Source organism: Lygodium microphyllum, chromosome 26 (assembly GCF_053477565.2).
Source record: "Lygodium microphyllum isolate KBCC chromosome 26, Lygodium_microphyllum_v1.1.10, whole genome shotgun sequence".
Classification (NCBI taxonomy): Eukaryota; Viridiplantae; Streptophyta; class Polypodiopsida; order Schizaeales; family Lygodiaceae; genus Lygodium; species Lygodium microphyllum.
In genome coordinates this window covers 108927990-108948841 of record NC_141160.1, presented here as the reverse complement: position 1 = coordinate 108948841, position 20852 = coordinate 108927990, and the positions used below count along the sequence as shown (strand labels likewise).

The following is a 20852-nucleotide window of genomic DNA, read 5'->3' as shown; positions in this document are numbered from 1 at the left end:
TGCCAACAGCAGGTTATTCAGAATGGGATCACTTCGTGACATGATACATTTGTAGAACATGTCAACTGATTGGATTGGAAACCCTGTTTTAAAAACATTGAACTGAAGTTTTTAGCTTGAAGTTTAGGTTGAGGAACATGAACTTAGAATAACCAAAATCCAGATATGAAGTGGAAAAAGGAGTAAGTAGTGTTAAATCCATCAAGTTTCAACAATGGAAAGCTTCATTCTAGGTTCCACATACAGTTTACTTAAATCTTTCTTGCCTCAACTCCCAACTTACCAGTCACAATTTGTTAAGTGATGAAAAATTAGGCCAAACCTAATTTCTCAATTACTGGCCAATTCATGCAACTCTCATAAAGCCCCAAAGAGCAAATCCGATTTATTTTGGTGTTATTGAGAATTTGGTAAGACAAAAGTCCAAACAAACGCTATCCAAAGGGAAGGGGGACAGCCACTTTCATCCCTCACTTAGCTATCATTGTTAGAAAATTAGTCATCCCCTGGACTAGCATTTCTTAGGTTACCATTGGTGCAGCCAGTTCTCTTGGAGGTATTCTTGTCAGTCAGTGGGCATTTTCAGCAGGCACACTGTATGGGCAATTCCATCAGGCAAGCAATGATGCCATGTGGCAGCTGGAGGATCAGTTGCTGATTATTTTATTCAATTTTTATGTAGTTGGCAGCTTTTTGATCAGGTCGGCCAGTTTTGCCGGTCACTTCCATTATTGTATTGTATTATTTCCTCCTATTTAGGCCTAGTTGGCAGCCTGCCCTCCTCACTTGTTTTTTCAAGTGCTGGTGGGAGAGATACGGCTCAAGGAGATACATTGAGAGCCCTTGTATATCTGCCCTCTTCATTTGAGCTTTCATTGACTACAGATTTTTGTGTTCTTCTATCTCTTTTCTCTTTCCCTTTCTCGTGTTCGTTGTCTTTCAGTCTTGTCCATATGCTTCCGCATTCGCTGCACTCTGAAATGGTATCAAAGCACCGTAGAAGGGCTGATTGATTGTGGAAACATGATCGAGAGGATTCTTCACGACAAAAGTTTGAGTTTTTAGCCTTTCGAGGCTACAATGAACAGCTTGTGCGTGGAGAAGGAGTGAAGTTGCTGTTTTGCAGGTCATTGCTGTTTGTAAAGGAGGAAAGGCTATGTTTTTAGCCTTTTGCTGCAGATTTTAAGTTTTCATCGCCTCCAACGAGTGAAACTCTTTGAGAACAAGCGGAGGAAGCCCTAGCAAGCACCAACACCATGTGGAAAGTCGAAGGGGGCTGCCCTTTTTTTTCATGCATGTCATTCTATTCACAATGTCGACCGAAATCAACATGGAGTTTCAAGCTATTGGACCATAAGGTCCCCGTGTTGCCAACTCTTCCTTCAGATCAAAAGCTTAATGGGGAGCACGTAATGATGCTGGCCATCTTGGAGTCTTATAATTTAGCGGAGCTCGTGATCAAGGCTATAGACCGTCCTACAACTCGTGATGCCTCCAAGCTTTCTTTACATGAGAAAGCCGAGTTGATGAAGGTATAGGCGCATTGGGACAAATTGAATGCCCGCACCGTTCTTTCCTCTTTCTCTCTTGCACTCCAGTAGTCATTGCACGTATTGAGCACTTGACTGTGGCTTGTGATCATGGCTCGAGACATATGGCTAGAGCTTGATCAAATGTACAATCAAATGACCTTGACGAAGCAAGGAAGATGATCACCTCAAAGGACATGGCAATAAATCTTCTTTCTCAACAATTACTACCTTGATTCAGTGCATTTTACTCTGCCTTGATTGCTTCAGGGCGGTCAAAGACTCTTCGTTGGGAAGAGTTAGTTCCTATGGTATTGGACCAGGAGAAGCAATTGAAAGGACACAATGCTTCCAAATCAAAGGCATTAATAGGTCACTCCTCTCAAAAGAAGGGGACGGACCAAAAGAAGAACAAATTGAAAGAGGACAAAAAGAATGATTCCACTTGTCACATCTATGACAAGTCAAGTCACTGAAAGAAGGATTTCCCCGACAAGGAGAAGGAGGGCAAGGAGAGGAAGGAGAAGTTTTCAAAGGATTCAGGAGTGTGGCTACCCTCATCAGCTGCCTTCCTCCACTTGGAGTTGATTGAGGCATCAACCCCTAGGGCTTCTGATATTGCATTGATGAACCCACACCCTCATGAGTGGATTGTTGACAATGGTGCTTCTGGGCACATGACTCCTTCTAAAGCAAGTGTTGCCCATTTGTGGCCTTCACATGGACAGATTCTCATCAGCGATAGCTCTTCTGTCCCTATTCAAGGGAGGGGTAATATCCATCTTATTCCAAATGGGCAAGGTGGTGCCCATATTTCAGAGGTGCTTTATGTGCCAAGGCTTGGGTTACCATTTGCTTTCAATACACTGGATTTGTGCCCTTGGCCTCTTGGTTGACTTTGACAAGGATTCCTTTTAGATTCTTAGTCCTGGATCAAGATAGGCGCTTGCTTCTAGTTATAAGTGTTAGCAGAGTATTTGTCAGCTCATGTGTGAGTCTGAGCTTGATCTGGGCTGGGCATTTTTATTAGGTATTTTAGGTATTTTTTCTGGTGTGGCATTTTATGCCAGTGGAGCATTTTATGCACCAGTCGGCCAGCATTAATGCTGGCCGACCAGCATTTATTGCTCCCCACTTTTCAGCCTATTTATACTCAAGTGGCTCCTCCTCAGTCAATAACTTCACCATCTGCAGACTCTGTGGAGAGAGGAGCACAGTGCCAGTCCCCACGCAGCCAGTGACTCACTGTTGTATGCGACTGTCTCGTGTTCAGATATATGGATTCCATTTCCCGTGCATACATCTGAGTTCTCATCTGTATCGTGTTCTTTTTTTTTCTCTTTTTGTCTTGTGTTTCAGCAGTTTATTTCAGCACATGTTTATGCTTCCACTGCTGCCCCACTTCTGACATGGTATCAGATCTCAGGATCTGTGCTCCTGCTGTGTTTTCTTGCTGATTTCAGGACTGTTTTGTACCCCTGCTGATCAGGCAATTGCTGTAGTAGCCAGGCGACCTGTTTTGGGGCTGTTTCAGCCTGCAATTTCTGCAGTTTTGCCATCGCCTGCTGCCTACGCACCCTCTGCTGCCTGTGTTTTCCATCAGCAGCTGCTGGCGACAGTTTTCTACCTGTTTTTCTGCAGTTTCCAGCCTGTGTTTTGCTGATTCAGCATCTCTCATGGCTGGGTGACTGTTAATTCAGGCCGTTTTTGCTGTTTTTGCCAGTTGTTGACTGATTTTTTGACTTTCTGCAGCAGATTTTGTCTTCTATTGATCAGATTTTGGGTTATATTGCATGTGAACTCTCATTTTCTGCAGTCTGTGCTTGTGTTTTGCACATATGGCTTCTCCACTTCATGACCTTACAAAGAAGAAGATCTCTTTCCAATGGAAGGAAAAAGAGAAGGCAGCCTTCACAAGGCTGAAAACAGCTCTTACTTCTGGACCTGTTCTTATCATTCCAGATCTGGTAAAACCATTTGTGGTGGAAGCAGATGCTTGCGGTGATTGTATTGGTGCAGTGCTAAATCAAGAAGGCCATGCCGTAGCCTTTGAAAGCCGCCGTCTAAATGATGTGGAGAAAAGGTATGACATTTATGAAAAGGAGCTCTTAGCAGTGATTCATGCTTTAAAGATATGGAAACATTATCTTTTAGGCAATGAATTCCTTATTAAAACCGATCATCAAAGCTTGAAGTATTTCAAGACTCAAAAGCATTTGCAGGAGAAACATGCAAGATGGGAAAATTTCTTGTCTATGTTTCATTTTCAAATTATGTACACTCAGGGAAACAAAATGTAGTTGCTGATGCACTTTCTAGAGTGCCTCGCATTGCAACTATTACAGTGGCTCATCATGAAGATTTTCAAACAATGAAGAATACTTATGATGAAGATACTGATTTTGCAGCAATTTGGTCAAATTTACAGCAAGGAGGTTCTCATCCAGATTATTCCATCAAAGATGGTTACCTTCTCATGAACAATCGCCTTTGTGTCACTCTTCCTGTTCGACAAAAGGTGCTTAAAGAAAGTCATGAACCCCCTTATGCAGGGCATAGAGGGAGGGCAGCCACTCTAAGTGCAATTGAGCGCTACTTTTATTGGCCAACATTACGAAAAGATACACATAACTTCATTGAGGCTTGTCTGGTATGCCAAAAATCCAAATATGATAGGCAGAAGATTCCAGGATTGTTGCAACCTCTTTCAGTGCCCAAAGATCTATGGGAATCTATCACAATGGATTTCATCTCAGGTATTCCAAGAACACCTCAAGGTCATGATATGATTTGGGTCATAATTGATAGATTCAGCAAACAATCACATTTTATTCCATGTCATAAAACATTGAAATCCGCACAAGCTGCAAGACTTTTCATTCAACATATCTTCAGATTACATGGTATGCCTTCTGAGATCATTTCAGATAGAGACTCCAAATTCACAAGTAACTTTTGGCGTGCTTTATTTGAGAATTTGGGAACCACTTTAAAGTTCTCCTCAGCTTTTCATCCTCAAACTGACGGCCAAACAGAGGTGATGAATCTCACTCTTTTGGATATGTTGAAAGCTTATGTTAGTGAACATAAGTCACAATGGGAGAAATATCTTCCATTATTGGAGTTTGCTTACAACAATACAGTGCACTCATCCACAGGGAAAGCTCCAAATGAAATAGTACAGGGTAAAGTGATTCCTCCTCCAATTATTCGCACTAAAGATAAGATTTTTGCTGCTGATGAGTTTGCTTCAGATTTAAAAACAACAATGGATCAAGTTCGAGCCACTATCAAAGTTGCGCAAGAGCGACAAAAGAAGCAAGCAGATAAACGAAGAAGACCTTTGGCTTTTGAAAAATGTCAATATGTCTTGCTAAAGTTTGATAAAAGCAGGCTCAAACAAGGTTCTGGTCAAAATTCATCTTTTCCAAAGCTCTCCAGTAGATACTTTGGACCCTTCAAAGTGATTGAGAAAATAAATGAAGTTTCTTATCGACTTGAGCTTCCTACTCATTGGAAAATACACAATGCTTTTCATGTAAGTTTGCTAAAACCTTACATAGGACCAGAACCAAAGGAACCCATTACTGAAGATCCCCCAGAAGTTGAAGAAACAGAGCAACTCTTGGAACCTGAAAAGATTTTGTTTCTCAAGGATCGAACCACGAGAAGTGGCCTTGTGACACGAAAATTCTTGCTAAAATTCAAGAATCTACCCACCACAGATGCACAGTGGGTAGATGAAAAATTCATGAAGGATTACCCAAATATTCTACAACAATATCAAGAAGATTTTCAGCTGAGGACAGCTGAATAAAAGCCAGAGGGCTGTCACAACTCTATAGAAACAGAATTTGTATCCTTTTTCATTAATTTATCTATATAATGATTTATTAAATTTATTTCCTTTGCACTAATTAGATATAAAGAAAAGTGCATTGGAGCTGGCCACTGATGAGTGGTCACAGGTTATGGTGGACCCACACGGTGGGTTAGAGAAAAGATAGTTCACACTTCCACCCATATGACCCGATTGGGCGCCTGTGACTAGAATTCACGCATATCAGGGTTAGACTCGCACACAGAAAGGATTGATGCCTTGAAGTGTGGGCTAGATCCACCAGAACAGACAGTTACAATCAACAAGATGGCATGATCATGAAATGCTTGTATAATGTGCATGTGTGGGCTGAAAGCTTGAAATGCACATTTCTTTGCATAGGAAAGTCACATGAAGATTCGGATACCATTTTTGCGATGTACACGGAAAAAACTTTCATATGATACCCATATTGGGGGGGTCCCTAAATTCTAGGAGATCCCTAAATTTTAGGAGGTCCCTAAATTTTAGGAGCCTCGAATTAGCCTAAAAATGCTAGTCCTACAAAATAGGGATGTCATTCTAAAAATAGTAAGTTCTGTACTCTGACTGTGCTTACTAAATTTGGTTGTTTCTATTCTTGACAGTATTCAACCCAAAAAGGAAGGCCATAAAGAAGAGACAAGTGTCAAGACACTTGTCACACAAGTTTCCAAGTGTCCCACCACTTGTCACATCTCATGACATGTGGCTGGACACTTGTCTTGTGCTACTCCACTTTCCCCTTTTGTACTAGCTCTCCCCTCTCCTATAAATAAGAGCTCGTTTTTCTTCATTGAGCATCATTTTTCTTTGCTGTAAACTCATGTACAGCACCCACAGATAGCCAGAAACTGGCCCCATCCATCCCCATCATCATCCCCCACTTCTCCATTATCAAATTCTTCCATATTCCCTCTTCTATCACTGCTGTTTTACAAGACAGCAAGCCTGTAAATTCATTACAGCACCTCCTTCTTGAGCTCTTTCTTCCATTTTAGCTACAAGAAGCAAGCTCTATCCCTGTACTGCTGATCAACGATGGAGAAAGGCTGAATTCTCCTTTTTCTTCTCTCATACTGTAAAGAAATCAGTTCTTATCATTGCATAATAGATAATGCATGTGTGTTTGTACATCTTTGCATGATCTTGTGAGAGTGAGAATTACTTCTTCTCACTCTCAGGTTGATTGTAACTGAGCTCTTCCCTAAGGGACTTGGGTTGAGCAGAAATACATTCCTTCGGGGGGGGTTGCCCATCTTCAACCCTCAATCTTGTCTCCATTACTTTTACATTTTTATGGCTGTAATTTTGTGAGTAATTTTCATTTTCAACTTTAAGTGTTCATTCTCTTTTATATTAAATCTCGAAAACAAGCAAATATCATAATTGTTAAGCATACTACGTTGTTCGGGGCGTTTACACAAGGCTTCAAGGCGGACTTCAATACTTTTCTACAAATCTATGTGGACCTATGAGGATGGAGTCCCTTGAGGGAAGCTTGTATTTCATACTCATTGTGGACAATCTTATTAGAATGATATGGCCTTTTTTTTACACTTGAAGTCGAAGGCCTTCTCCAACTTCAAGGATTAGTTACTCTTTGAGAACCAATCAAGCCGGAAACTAAAGACATTGGTATCCATCAGGAGTTCGCAAACACAAACACACCTCAAGAAAATGAAACATTATAGTGGAAGAATCGAGATGTGATTGAGATGGCTCACACCATGATGGAGCATAGACAAACACCTCAATATCTTTGGGCTAAGGCTATGGCTACTACCATCCACATCCTTAATCAATCCCCCACTTCAACCATTGTTGGTATGACACTCTATGAGGCATATTTTGGATCTAAACTTAATGTTCCTTATTTCAAGTTTTTTATGTGTGACGCCTATATCCACATCTTGAAGACATAGCGTGATAAATTTGAAGCAACTTCCCAAAGACAAGTGTTTGTGGGCTATAGCTCACAATCCCAAGGTTATTGATTGTATGATCTCGTTAAGCCAGATGTCTACACGAGTAAAGATGTTCATTTCATGGAAGTTCCAACCTTGAAGGGGGGTGAGGAGCACTTCATGCTTGGAGATCCAAGAGATAGTTGAGCGGCAGTGATTGTACCTTTGGAGCCCACACCTCGTGGAGATGCATCATCTTCGGATGAGGATATTACTTCCACATCGGCCTCTCCGATTGAGTCCTCCATCGGTTGATGTTCCATAGACTTTAGCAAATGGTGCGTGCTCCAACTCCTCAATGAGCTCGAGACACTCCGTGATTCAGAAATTGAGGGACTCCTTGAGGAGTGGCAGCCACAAGATAGTCTACAACGGTCTTGAAGGAACCAAGCACATGCTACTAAGCTTGTTTGTACTAACTATTGTTTGATGACCCATGCTATATAGAATAGGGAGCTCACCTCCATGAAGAAGGCTTTGTAGTCATTGCATTGGAAGATGGCTATGGAGTAGAAGTTGGATGTTATTGAGCGGAATGGCACTTGGAACCTTGTGAATCGGCCCATTCATAGAAAGGTGATTGGTGTAAAATGGGTCTTCAAGACCAAATATCACAATGATGGTAGTTTGAATAAGCACAAGGCGCAGCTCATTGCAAAGGACTTCACACAACAACCAGGGGTGGATTTCCATGACACCTTTACGCCTACAACTTGGATGGCTACTATTAGAGCCATTCTTGCCTTAGCAAGCCATAGGAGATGGCCAGTTTATTAGCTTGATGTGAAGTCTGCCTTCCTAGATGGTAATCTGAAGGAGATCTATATTAAACAACCTCCTGGCTTTTCCTCATGAGATGGACAGGTGTATAGGTTGAAAAAGGCCCTTTACGCCCTCAAACAAGATCCACAAGCTTGGAACGAGAAGATAGACTTGTTCCTCCAAGGGAAGTTGGGGTATCATTGTTCCTCTTCAGATCCCCACTTGTATGTCCACACCTCCGTTGGAAGGCATACATTGTTCGTGCTTTATATGGATGATCTTATTTTGACAAGTAACCATGTCCAAAAGGTCAAGGATACTGCGGCACTAGATGAGGTATTCGAGATGACAAAAATGGACCTTCTTCATTCTTTTAAAGCCATGAGATTTACCAGACTCCGAGGGGTATTTTCATCTCCCAGTAGTGCTCTGTGCAGAAGCTTCTAGCCACATTTGAGATGGAGGGATGTAAGGCCATTTCTACTCCTATGGATCCCAACTCGAAGGCTATGGCTTATGTAGTTCTTCAGCAACAGATACTAACTGCTACAGGCAATTGATTGGGTCCTTGATTTGGCTTCTTAACTCTTGGGTTGATTTGTGCTTTTCATGTAGGTCTGTTAGCCGCATTCATGAGTGAACACAAGATGATACATTAGAAGGCTGCTATGAGGATTTTGCAGTTCCTAAAGGGTCGAGCACAAGTTGAGGATGTACACTGCAATGTTAGCAACCTCACCCAAAGGCGCTCAGGGAGCTCTACTATGAATAGCATAGAGCATGTCATTTCCATGACTATTCAATTCCAACACTCTACGACTCCATTCTGAGAGGAGGAGTTGATAGAGGTGAGCTAGCAAGGGATGCCATGTTGCTATAGAAACTCAAAAAACTTGTGGGAGATTAACTCACCGCTGCTATCATTCCTCATGCAACCAACATGACGACATGTCTCGTTATGAACTAGCAACACCCAAGCAGAGAAATATGTGAAAGCATCGGACTTATGCTTAAGGAAATACACCCACATGTATCTCAAATGATCATCCACTGTCAAAAAGTACACCGCGCCGTTCAAGGCGACAGTGGATGTGGGCCCACAAAGATCAACATGAATCAATCTAAGAGACGTCTCAACTCTATATGTAGACTGCGGAGGAAATATAGTACAGTGCTACTTTCCGAGCTAACATGCTCTATATACATCTCGAGCTAGCTTCAAGTGCTAAAGGCCCTCAACCATCCCATGGCGAGACACCTCATAAAGAGAACCATTAGGTTGTGCCTCACCCCAAGCAATCACTAAACCAATTTGAGAGTCAAGGACCTTGACTATTGTCGCTATAAAGAAAACCGATCGCCCCAACTGGCAAAGCTGCTAAACAGATAACAAGTTCACCCCAAGCTAAGGGACATAGTATACATTGTCCAGCGAAGCCAAATCTCGACCCTTGTCAGTGGCAAAGCTGACGCAACCTTGAGCCTGGATCTTGACTGAGGAGTTGTCCTACGCAAACCCACGCAACTGAAAGGGCTCAAGTACAGAAGATGTCCTCTATAGAAGTCATGTCATGTGTAGCTCCACTATCCACAATTCAAACAGGTGCTGATGTGCTCGGCTATGACGAGTGGACCTCTACGGTAACCTTGTTGGCAGGCAACTCACAAATGTGGACGAGACTCACATCAAATGTCTCTACAGAGACGATGTGGGCCTCAACAGACCAGTCAAACAAGCCCTCTAGAGTTAGGAACGTCGACTGAGATGGCTAACCAATGGTAGTGTGAGTCTGATCTTTCCACAACCCCTTGCCATCACTCTACCTCCCCTGATGGGGGTTGCCCGATTGAGGAGCGGGGGTTTGTGACTTGGATTTTGGTGTTGTACCTCTTGCCTTTGATCGACGCTCATCGTAAAAATGGCCAACCTTTTGACAATGTTGACGATACCTATTCTTCTTAGGTACATTCTACCACTCGAGTTTGAGTTGAGACTAGGAGTTTCCTTGTGATTCCCTTGCTTGATTTCGATTTTGATTTTGATTTTGATTTTAAGTTTGATTTGGTTTACCCTTCCCTTCCTGCTCCTTCTAAGAATGAGCAACAAGAGTCCCCTCTAAGAGATTATTCATATAAAACTGATTAAACAACCGTACATAATGCAATAGTTGACATTTAAATTTATAGAATGTAGGTAAATTGGGCAAAGAAACCACTAGTTGCACAAAATTCAAGTATTTACACGACAGCTTGTTAAGAAACAATGTAACCTGATCGTCAGACGACTTAGGAGTCCCTATAGTAGAGAATTCGGCAAGGAGACGCTAATACTCAACCAACTTGACTTTCAAGTCATCCCAATTAGAGATATTGAAGTTCTGAAGCTCATGGTCAAGATTTATTGAACGGGTCCTATCCCGAGCCACATAACGGCCAATCAAGTGCGCCCATCGCTCTGATGCTAAGTCAAAATGCTGAAGCTGAGAATGAAACTCGAGCAATAAGCCTTACATCAACTCGACAATAGCGAAGGCATTCCTAGCCTTCCATGAGTGAACGACCTCGTATGGAACAAGTGCAAGATCACGTTGGGATTCCAACCCCTGCACAAGATCCCATAGGTTTTGTGAGTCAAGGACATGTCTCATCAAGTTCGACCAAGTTGTAAAGTTTGACCCGTTAAAACGAGTCTTGTCATTGAATGCATGCTTAGCAGAAGATGAGGGGTAGAGATGTAGATGTGGAAAATAATGTGGGTTCCTTTTGTCTATTAAATACATTAAATTGAAATAATGATGATGAAGATGCACCTACTTGATTTCGACCAAAATTGTTTGAAGGAAAAAAAGAGAAAGGAGTACTCACAATTTCTTGTTTCAACTACTCATCTAGTCTTGAGTTCATAAAGAAATATCTATCTTTCTAATTACTCATAAACCAGTAATTGTTTTGCATACTCTTTCATCATGAAAATTATCCATACCAATAGGAGAAGGAGAATCATCATTAACAGAATCTAAGATGGTAGACATACCTGGCACCGGAGAGAATAAGTATGAAGGCGATGGAGTGTACTCTATACCAGTTTCCACTTGTGGCTGGCCAATCCTAAGTGGAGATTCCGCCCTTCCTACATGGTCGGTAGATTGATGCACCGAATCTAAAGGGTGAAATTCAAACTTACCTTCTATCTGCTGCTGCGCTCTATGCATCAAAATGAGATCGTACTCAACAGCAGTGATCTCCTAAGATCATGGAACTCATGGTAGTCCAAGCCATGTCGGAAGCTTTTGAAGCAAGCTGTGAGGCGTACTCCGACTCATTCCTCGATGAATTTAGCTTGAACGTGAGAAGTGGTGCGGAAGTAGTGTTCGAAGTCATCTGCCCTTTTGTTGTTCTTGCTTCTAGTGTAGAGCTTTCAAATCAAGGTCTAAGTTTCTCTCACAAAACTCAGCTCTGATACCATGTGAAGAAATACCCTAACACAGAAACACAAATAACACTACGACAAAGCATAGACTAATAGAAAAACACAATTGGGGTTAAGGTAACTCAGAGACAATGAACACAGAGAATGAATGAAGTGATATGACTGCTGAATATACAATGCTCATGTAGCAAATACACTATGTAGTGAATGAATATTGTACCTCGAACTCCTGTATCTTAAGGATCAAGACAAGGGCAATGAGCTAAAGAGTGTATCATACTCCGAACGGATTCCAATCGTAGCAAGGCAACCTCTGGATGTCAAACACTAACAAATGCAACCAAGGAAGACTGAATCTAATGATGCAAACAGCGATACAGGAGAGAGAAATACTAAAAACGCAAATAAGAAAAGAGAGACTAAAAACGCAAATGAGGAAAGAGATACAACTAAAAACACAGGCTGCAGGAGAGAGAAAACAGCAAACGCAAGAAAACCAGCAGCAACAGTCAATATGTTGAAATCACCTCCAAACAGTGTGTGGTAGACTGGAAACAGGCACCAAACTGTTGTAGACAGCAATGACCGGGAGTGTCCTCCGCATGTAGGGTATGGGCAGCAAGCTGAAATGCTTGAAAACTGCAAAAACAAGATTAGGACTGAATGGAGGGCAGCATACCTATTTATAGAAAGTTTGGGCCCTTCCAAGTGGGTTTGTGCTTATGGGATACAAATGCTCTCTAGGAATACATTTCTTTTCAAATAAACAAGGTTTCTTCCTTAATTAAGTATGTTTTGGGGCTGTTTAAGTGAAGCTAAGGCATTTTTAGCTCAACAATTATGCCTCCTCTGTATCCTAGGTAATCCAACAATGAAAACCATGAAGATGCTCTCACATTTTCTCAAAGGAATATCTATAGGGTGGAGAAATGCTCCATCTTTAGCCCCTCTCTAGCCCCGTACTCCCATAGGAGAGAACCTTCCTCTAACGGACAACCTCATCATCCTAGGTGTGGGTATTCACACTTTTGGGGGTAATAATGCCAATTGAGTGATAAGCCAAAACTAGCAAGACTTCAAGGGAGAGTGTAGTGCTTTTAAAAAATTATTACTAATTTACATATTCATAATCCATGTTAGTTCTTCTCTATTCTACCACTCATAGTCAAGAACAGCCACACCAAGGCACTGATTTCTTTCAACATCAAATCCACGCAATTCCCTTATGGCAATCCACTTGCATAAACTCAAACATTCTTAAGTTAGTACCAATCCATTATCTCTATCTTGGCACAAAATGCAACCACAAAAGCACTAGGCACCATTTAAGAAAACAACCATCTTATAAACATGCTTTTTGTCTAAGCTATCCCCATTATCCTAGAAAGTTAAATGCCTCTTTTAAGTCATCATTTATAAACAATCTTTTCTATAATAAAGGGAATTAATCCTTCTGCTTTATAACTGATATGTACTATATTTGACTACACAGTGCACGATGTCCTTATACATTCTAAACAAATAAAACTACCTTTCCTAAGTGCCTTGCACTAGCGGTATCATGGTACTAAAAAGTATGGCACCACATTTTTTCATCTATTAGGACACATCCTCTATCCTTATAGAGTAAATAATCTTCATCAATGGTGAATTTTTTTCCCTTGAATCCACAATGAACATCCCTTGGCATCCTTCCTTAGTGGATGCCCATAAATTTGGATCCCCTTTCTCAACAGCTTCCTATATAGTAGAAATGCAATATCATTCTTACACTTCTCTTTCAATGGTTAAGTAGATTGCTAGTTGAAAAATCCCCCTAAGATTCAACTTGTACATGAGACATAACATAAGCAACATCCACAAAAAATAACACAAATGGAATGGCCAGTCACCATGACATGCATGCCTCTCACGAAGATATACTAGATTTTTCATTGAGAAAACGTAGAGTGTATAGACACGATTAAAACACTAACTCCAACCGAAATGCAAAACAAGAAAATTGGGAGAAGATGATGAAACCGAATGAATTACGTATACTGAATGAATGAATACACACAATGTTCAAGAGCAAAGCAGTCCAACAGCCGAGGACTCTCATGGCAATGGACTAAGGGAGGTGTCGAGCATATCACCTACCAAAGACGGATCCCAAGTGTAGTAACCACCAGTCAAATTAGAGGATGATGTAGAAAAGTGCTGAAAACTCAAAAACCTACCAAAGATGCAAAAACAAATTAGGATAATGCAGAAAAGTGCTGAAAAACTCAAACCACAGCAAGTAACCATCCGGACAATAACGTGGCAATCAAGATGGCCTAGTCAGTAGGAGCAGACCAGCAACCAGGTGATGATGACAAAGTGATGTAAACAGTGAAATGCAGCTGTGGAAGGTGTCAGCAGTGTGGATGAACTCCAGGCAAAGGAACAGTAGCAGGGGAGCTTGTTTTGGTGTAAATGCAGCAGTCCACCAAGTCGTCTTGGTCAAGGTGACAGCTGAAAACTCTCTGACAAGGGCTGGAGCAGACAAACGGGGCTGAAGTGATGGCAACAGCAGCTGGAACTAAACATAAGTGTGGGCAGCCTTCAGATGGTCACGCCAGCAGCTGGTGATGATGTGCAGACTAGAGAGATTGGGGCTGCAAAAGGATGCAAAGGGATGGACATGAACTAGCTCTCTATCTATAGAGATGGAAGCAACCAAAATTTAGGCTTTTGCTTATGGGACACTGAAGCACAATTGTGCATTTGAGTTTTGGGGCTGTTTAATGAGCTTAATGAAAAATTTATTGTTAATGCACATTTTCTAGCTTAACACCTCTCAAAGTGTCTTCCCTATAGAGTTTCCTCCCCACCTTCACTTATATAGCTATTTATACATGTATCAGTTGCGCTATAGAGTACCCGGCCAAGGGTGGGCTACCTATGTTTGTATAGGAGTCTTATCTGGAACTTTTGTGCGGAAATCTAAAGTACATTCAAAATGCTTTGAATCTGAATGAAAAGATGTGCATCGACCTGATATGTGCTTGTAGATTTGATATAAAGAGGTTGATAAAGAATTACATTATAATAAGCACTGCATGCACCTGAATGTTATATTATGTCTTTCAGAACTTACTCATATTGTGCAGATATGCATAATCTCTGTCGCATAGGTAGAGATTGGAGATCAGGATGCTTCCCTCTCCAATGTTTAGACCCTCGGGCTATATTTGGGATGAGCAAACAGTCCACCTTTGCAAACTCAGTAGTTTTGAAAGCTGAGCTCCCTGCACCCAGGTTAAATATTCAGACAGGAAGGGCTTCAGTTTACTTGAATAATCGAATGATATCATAATATAACTCATTGATAATAAGAAGCAGATAACTAGCTTATAGGTGCCTTACACATAAATAAAAACAGACAGTACCTAAGTTATAAGGGAGACCATACATTCACCAATCGCTCAGACTTGAATTTAAGTTTAAACACATTTGATCATCTAAAATGCTTTAATGTCTAAACGCATTTGAATTTAAGTCTAAACACATTTGACCATCTAAAATACTTTTAATGTAACTGCAGCAGAGAACTGGATGCATTTGTAAAACAGCTGAAGCTCCACTATGGGATTAGAGGCTAGACAAAGAAAATCTACTCTGGAAAATAACAACCAGCAAGAGCCACTCTCAACCTTCAGTTGCAGCTATCTGGATGCACACACATTCACAGCATAAAGAAGTGGAAATGTACTGTCTAATTCCACTGATCTCATAAGCACTATGAACAAAAGAGATGCATGCTCTACATAGCCAGTACTTATTTGCAATTACATGTACCTAGACAAGTGCAACACCTCAACCCTTGGATGAGTGCAAAGCATATACACTGCAATTGAATGCATCCACATTATCTTGTCAGAGAGCTGTTTAAGTATGCATTCAGTGCTGGTTAGAGTGCCAACGGCCACTCTCGACCTTCAGTTGCAGCTATCTGGATGCACACTCACATTCACATGCATTTGCAACCTTTCTTCACCTTGATGAAGAATGAGGATATTTAGCTCTTGGAGCATCTCTGCTCCGATACCATGTCGAGAGACAGAAGGATATGCTCCGATACACTATTGAGAAATGGTAGGGTTTGCAGGGAGAAACACACTGTACGACAAATATTGAGACAAGGAAACTCAAAAACACTAAAGAACCATATGAATGAAGAATGATGAACACTGAATCATGTTTATGCAATGGAGCAAAGCTAGGAGATGATTGCACTATCCTACATTGTCATCAGCCTTCCTTCTCAACCCCAGAACCTACCATCCAGCCATAAAGAGGTGCCGCCCCTGCTGCCAGCCCACCACCCAATCTCACAATGCTACCGCCAGCTGGCTAGAGGTTCTTCCCTATTGTCACTGTACATCATGGAGATCTCCTGCTGCTGCATTTCAATCTGCAACCCATCCACATCACTCTTTGCTGCTGTCGCCAGCCTTCTCTAGCCTCTAAAGATCCGCATTTTCAGGTTCAAACCGCTGTCCAGCATTGCCTGCGCCATTTGCAACAGTCATAAGCTGTCAAACACCTTTGCAGAGATCTGCTTTTTTGCTGCCAATTGCCCCATGATATCAGATTCAGCATTTTCAATCACTGATTGGCCCTCAGCTGCTGCTTAGTTTTCATCACCCTCAGCTCTAATCTACTACATCTACATCATTCTTGGTGGTTTTGCTATTCTCGGGATTTATACATGGAGGAGGGCACTATTTGGCACTCTCCCTCAAGCCACCCCCACAAGATTCCATGGTTATTGGACATCTCCACTCATTGAAAATCACCGCATCTATATCCTCTTCTTCATTTATTTCATTTCAGTATTCATTCATTCATCAAATTCTTCCTTCTTACATTTTGCATTCTTGTATAAGTTCACTACGCTTTACTCATGTTTGTACACTATGTTTTCTCTATTCAAACCCTAGCATATCTTCACAAGCCCTCCACTTATTGGGCCTCCATTATATCATAACCTGCAGACTTGGTTTGTTCTTTGAGTGAGTTCGTTTCTTCATTCTCATTCTACCTCCAAGTTCATGTAGTACTTGTATCTTTTCTCTCCAAACCCTAGTGTATTCCTACACCAAGTCCATTAGGGTTAGCATGTCAAAGAAAGATGCAAGGTGACTAACAAAGTAGATATTGGTTAATCCCAATTGTTAATCACTAGAAAGAAATGTATTTACGATGAAAGAAGGACATGAAACACTCTACATGCAGCCTTTACAAAGGCCATTCCATCAATATTGTGTATTCAAACATCCCGTAGACCACACAAAGTATATCATCCTTACTATTAGAAAAGAACCCAACATCAAAAAGACTTCACAATAGCTAGCTACTACAATCTGAATAGCATTGAGCAACCAACATGGAAGTGTTAAGGTCAACTCCACCCTATGGAACCATCTATAGAGCAAAAGATAACCTAGCTCCCACAAACAAAGTGCCTTCACCTCGTCCTCTCTCTAAGCTTCTCTTGAATTACACATAGTAGCCCCTCGAAGAGTTAGTAATGTCAAGCCCAATGGCTAACATCCTTTGGCTGCTCAATCACCACCACACCTTATCTTCCATGCATCCCAATTTGCTATGATGCTCATGACCTTCCATCTCTCGCTAGTATACCACTCTTGAGTTTAGTACAAGTCATGGAGTGTTTGACAATCTAATAACGGCACTTGTAGAATGTTCTTCATACTCCTCAAACATATGACCATCTTGAGCGCATTACCAAAGAAGCACTCCCGAAGCACCAAAATCTCTCATTTCTATTTCTTCCAACTTAGGAACTTTGACTTTTTAAATCATCATTAGAGTGGTCCAACGTGTGATAATTGTTTATAGCCTTTGAAAAAAAACTACGAATAATGTGGTTGCTTAGCTTGTGCAATGGTGCAATCACAAAACATACTCACATGGCTTCCAAAGCATAAGCACCACATCAGTTGCTTTGAACTCAAAATGACATTGTGGTTGGTTGAGTGACTTTTAGTATTGGCCTGGATTTGAGAGATAAAGTACATGGCTTGATCCAAATATTGCCTCACGTTGGTAAAATCTCTCCAGCTACACACTCTTTGCACTCTACTTGTGCTTCTTCCTAAGCAGCCAAACTCCAGTCACTACTAAAGACCAAAAAGCTGTAGTTTCTATGTGTAGCCTTGTATAAAGGAAGCATTCGAGTTGTTCCTTACTCCCATTCCTTACTCGTGTGTGCAGGAAAACGCGGATTGGCCCTACAGCATATGGAATTATTGCTCCAGTCAAGGAGATCTCAAGCAATTTAATCAATGCAGTAGCGTAGATAAGAACATAGGTTACGCATTCTTCTGTCAATCGTTGTCTGTTTATTAGCAAGGCAATCGTATCCGATAGTAATAAGGGTGGATGTACGACGGTAAATGACTAAACTCGCGATGCAAATCTATCAGATGGCTTGTAAGTGGGTAGACATGCAGGCAAAAGGGCCATACCTTCCCGGATTTGGAGCTCTCTCTCTCTCTCTCTCTCTCTCTCTCTCTCTCTCTCTCTCGTGTGCGCGCTTGTGCCTGGAGACAGTACAAACAAGGATTTAACAGATCTGCAAGAATCTACCTGAGGCCATGAAATCGGCAGAGCACACAGAGGCCGCCATGGATTCGAAAACACGCACAAATCAGGTACACCTCGACGCTATAGTGGAGATGGGATGCTACCAGCCGGCAATATGAGCATATGGGCCATATCTGCATGGAACGTTTATAGGCAATGCTGGTCCTTAAAGTTTTGAGCATGCGTATGAATGAACCCTTGTTATCGTCAATCCTTATGGAAATGAATGTTGGACATTCGTGCCTTGAGTCAGTCCCAAATCAAGTCAAAAGGAATGGGCATGCAATCTCCATATTTTATAGTGGCTAGCCTAGCTGGCCCATAACTATGCAATGTATATAGTCTACGAGCTTCTGAAGCTTGCAACTCTTCTTGAGACATGCTCACAGAAAATAAATAGGGTGCTATTCGCGCAACATAATGGTGTGCCTTGCATGTGCATTCTACAATATCTCATGTGTACATGTAGATGTGGGGTGTGTGTGTGTGTGTGTGTGTGTGTGTGTGTGTCAGTTTATCTAGATGCACTTGGACATGTAAAGAAGAGCATGATGCAACCTATAACCCATTTAAATGCATATCATTTTAATAAATGCATAGTCAAAATTGATATGAATTTGTTTGTGTAATAATGATTAAAGGGAATTGCATATGTTAAAGTAAACCATGCTTGCAAATAATATGTCCAAGGAACAACGTGTATTCAAAAAAGTTATTACAATTATGATATGAGGAGCAATCATCTCTCTCTCTCTCTCTCTCTCTCTCTCTCTCTCTCTCTCTCTCTCTCTCTCTCTCTCTCATCAAAGCATTAAATTATCTAGTAATTAACAACTTGCAATGATTATTGATAACTTGAAACAATAGCCAATTGAGAAATTCCCATTATTATAGTTGACTCGAGGGCTTTTGCATAATGGTGATTGATGAGGGCACCCTAGTCCTAAGGGTGCATGGTGTGTTATGGAGGAGGTAATGACACGTTATCTTGCAAGCTTGTAGACAAATAAGGTGGTTTGCTTGGATGATCCACTAGACACACTCACACATAGCCTCCTAGGTAAAGCTCCATTTCTCTATATTGCAACCTTATACTCCTTGTCAACTAGGGACTTGATGTTGCAATGCCATTGAACCTCCATGGGTAGGCAATCGTGGCCAAACCCACCTAGAGCTCCAAGGTGGAGTTTTAGCTATAATGTGACACAAAGGTGCCCACGAAGACATATTGCATGATTGCCACCTGCAAGGCCCATACCACAATGAGTCCCAACTAGCTCACCATAAGCATCCCAAAGCCCTTTGCAAAGGCACCTTCTGTTGAAGGGAGAAGCCCAAGTGGAAGCATGAGTAAGAAGAAGCAAGAGAGGTGTGAGCTATGATGAATGGAGCAAGAGAGCGAGAGAGAGAGACTCAAGATGTGGGAACTCCAATGGTCATAATGTATGATTGGCCTTCCCTTTATTCAAATGTCACTGAAATAATAAAGAATGAAGTGACAGTGATGGGTGCCCGTCGCCTACAGTGTATAAGTGCAAGTACTATCAATGTAGTAATACACGAGTGGTTAGGCACATGAACCTTTACCCCCAACAACCTCCCACTTAAAGGTGAATGTGCCTCGAGTGAAGAGGGAATAAGGAAAAAAAAAGTGATAAATTACGATGTGTACATAGAGTACAACATGATGAGGAATAGAGGTCATCTCATCCAATACCCATCAACTTCCTAAGGAAGGCAAAACGCTCTGCTGAGAGACTTTTCATGAGCAGATCTACAAGATTTTGGTCAGTTGAGATCTTGAGGGTCAATAGACTTGTCCTCAACAACCTCTTTGATAAAGTGGTATTGCACCTCAATGTGCTTCATCTTTACATGGTATTCTTGTCTAATTGGATAGCACTCATAGAACCCGAATGCAATGTAGGAACCATGTCAATAAAACCAAGGTCTGCCACCTAACCAGAGAGCCTCCTTGCAAGCCTTAGTGGTTGCAACATACTCAGTTTCAATAGTAGAGAGTGCCTTGTATTTTTGCACCCTAGACATCCAAGAAACAGCACCCCCATCAAAGGTAAACACATAGCTAAAGGTGGATTTTCTATTGTGTGCATGTCCTGCATAATTAGAGTCAGTATATCCCATGACTCTTGTATCATGGCCACCTTAACATATGCACATATCTACTATGCCCTTCACGTACCTCATGATACCCTTGATGGCATTCCAATGCCACTTGCCAAGTGTAGCCATACAGCATGCCACAACTCCCACTGTAAAAGCTATGCCAGGACGAGTAGTTATCATGGCATACATCAAATTGGCCACTACGGATGCATAAGGGATATTGGCCATCTCGGCCTTCTACTCATCATACTGCGGACAATCAGCTTGGCTCAGCTTCACATGAGAAGGCAAAGGATAGCCAATAGGCTTAACATCTTGCATATGAAATCACTCAAGGATCTTTTGGATATACTCCTTTTGTGACAAGTAAAAAAGCCCTTGAGAGTGGTCACGCATAATGTGCATCCCAAGAATATGTGAGGGCTATCCCATGTCCTTCATCTCAAAGCTCTTCTCTTAAGCTGGAGCATCCAACTCATCTTAGGAGCTCTCTCGGCAATCAACATATCATCCACATAGAGTGCCAAAATCAAAAGGCTGCC

At 41.5% G+C, this 20852-nt stretch overlaps 1 protein-coding gene across 1 annotated transcript in view; it reads right to left on the bottom strand.

Annotated features, from left to right (window-relative positions):
• The window catches only part of LOC148013663 (uncharacterized), a 38980-nt gene extending 20615 nt beyond the window's left edge, over positions 1-18365 (bottom strand). Inside the window, exons 1-2 of the mRNA XM_087668436.1 lie at positions 18187-18365; positions 14669-14819 (exon numbers count right to left, since the gene is read on the bottom strand). Of these exons, the coding sequence (XP_087524562.1) occupies positions 14669-14819; positions 18187-18226 (191 nt within the window). The 5' untranslated portion in view covers positions 18227-18365. The remainder of the gene's footprint in view (positions 1-14668; positions 14820-18186) is intronic.
• Positions 18366-20852: the final 2487 nt, after the last annotated feature.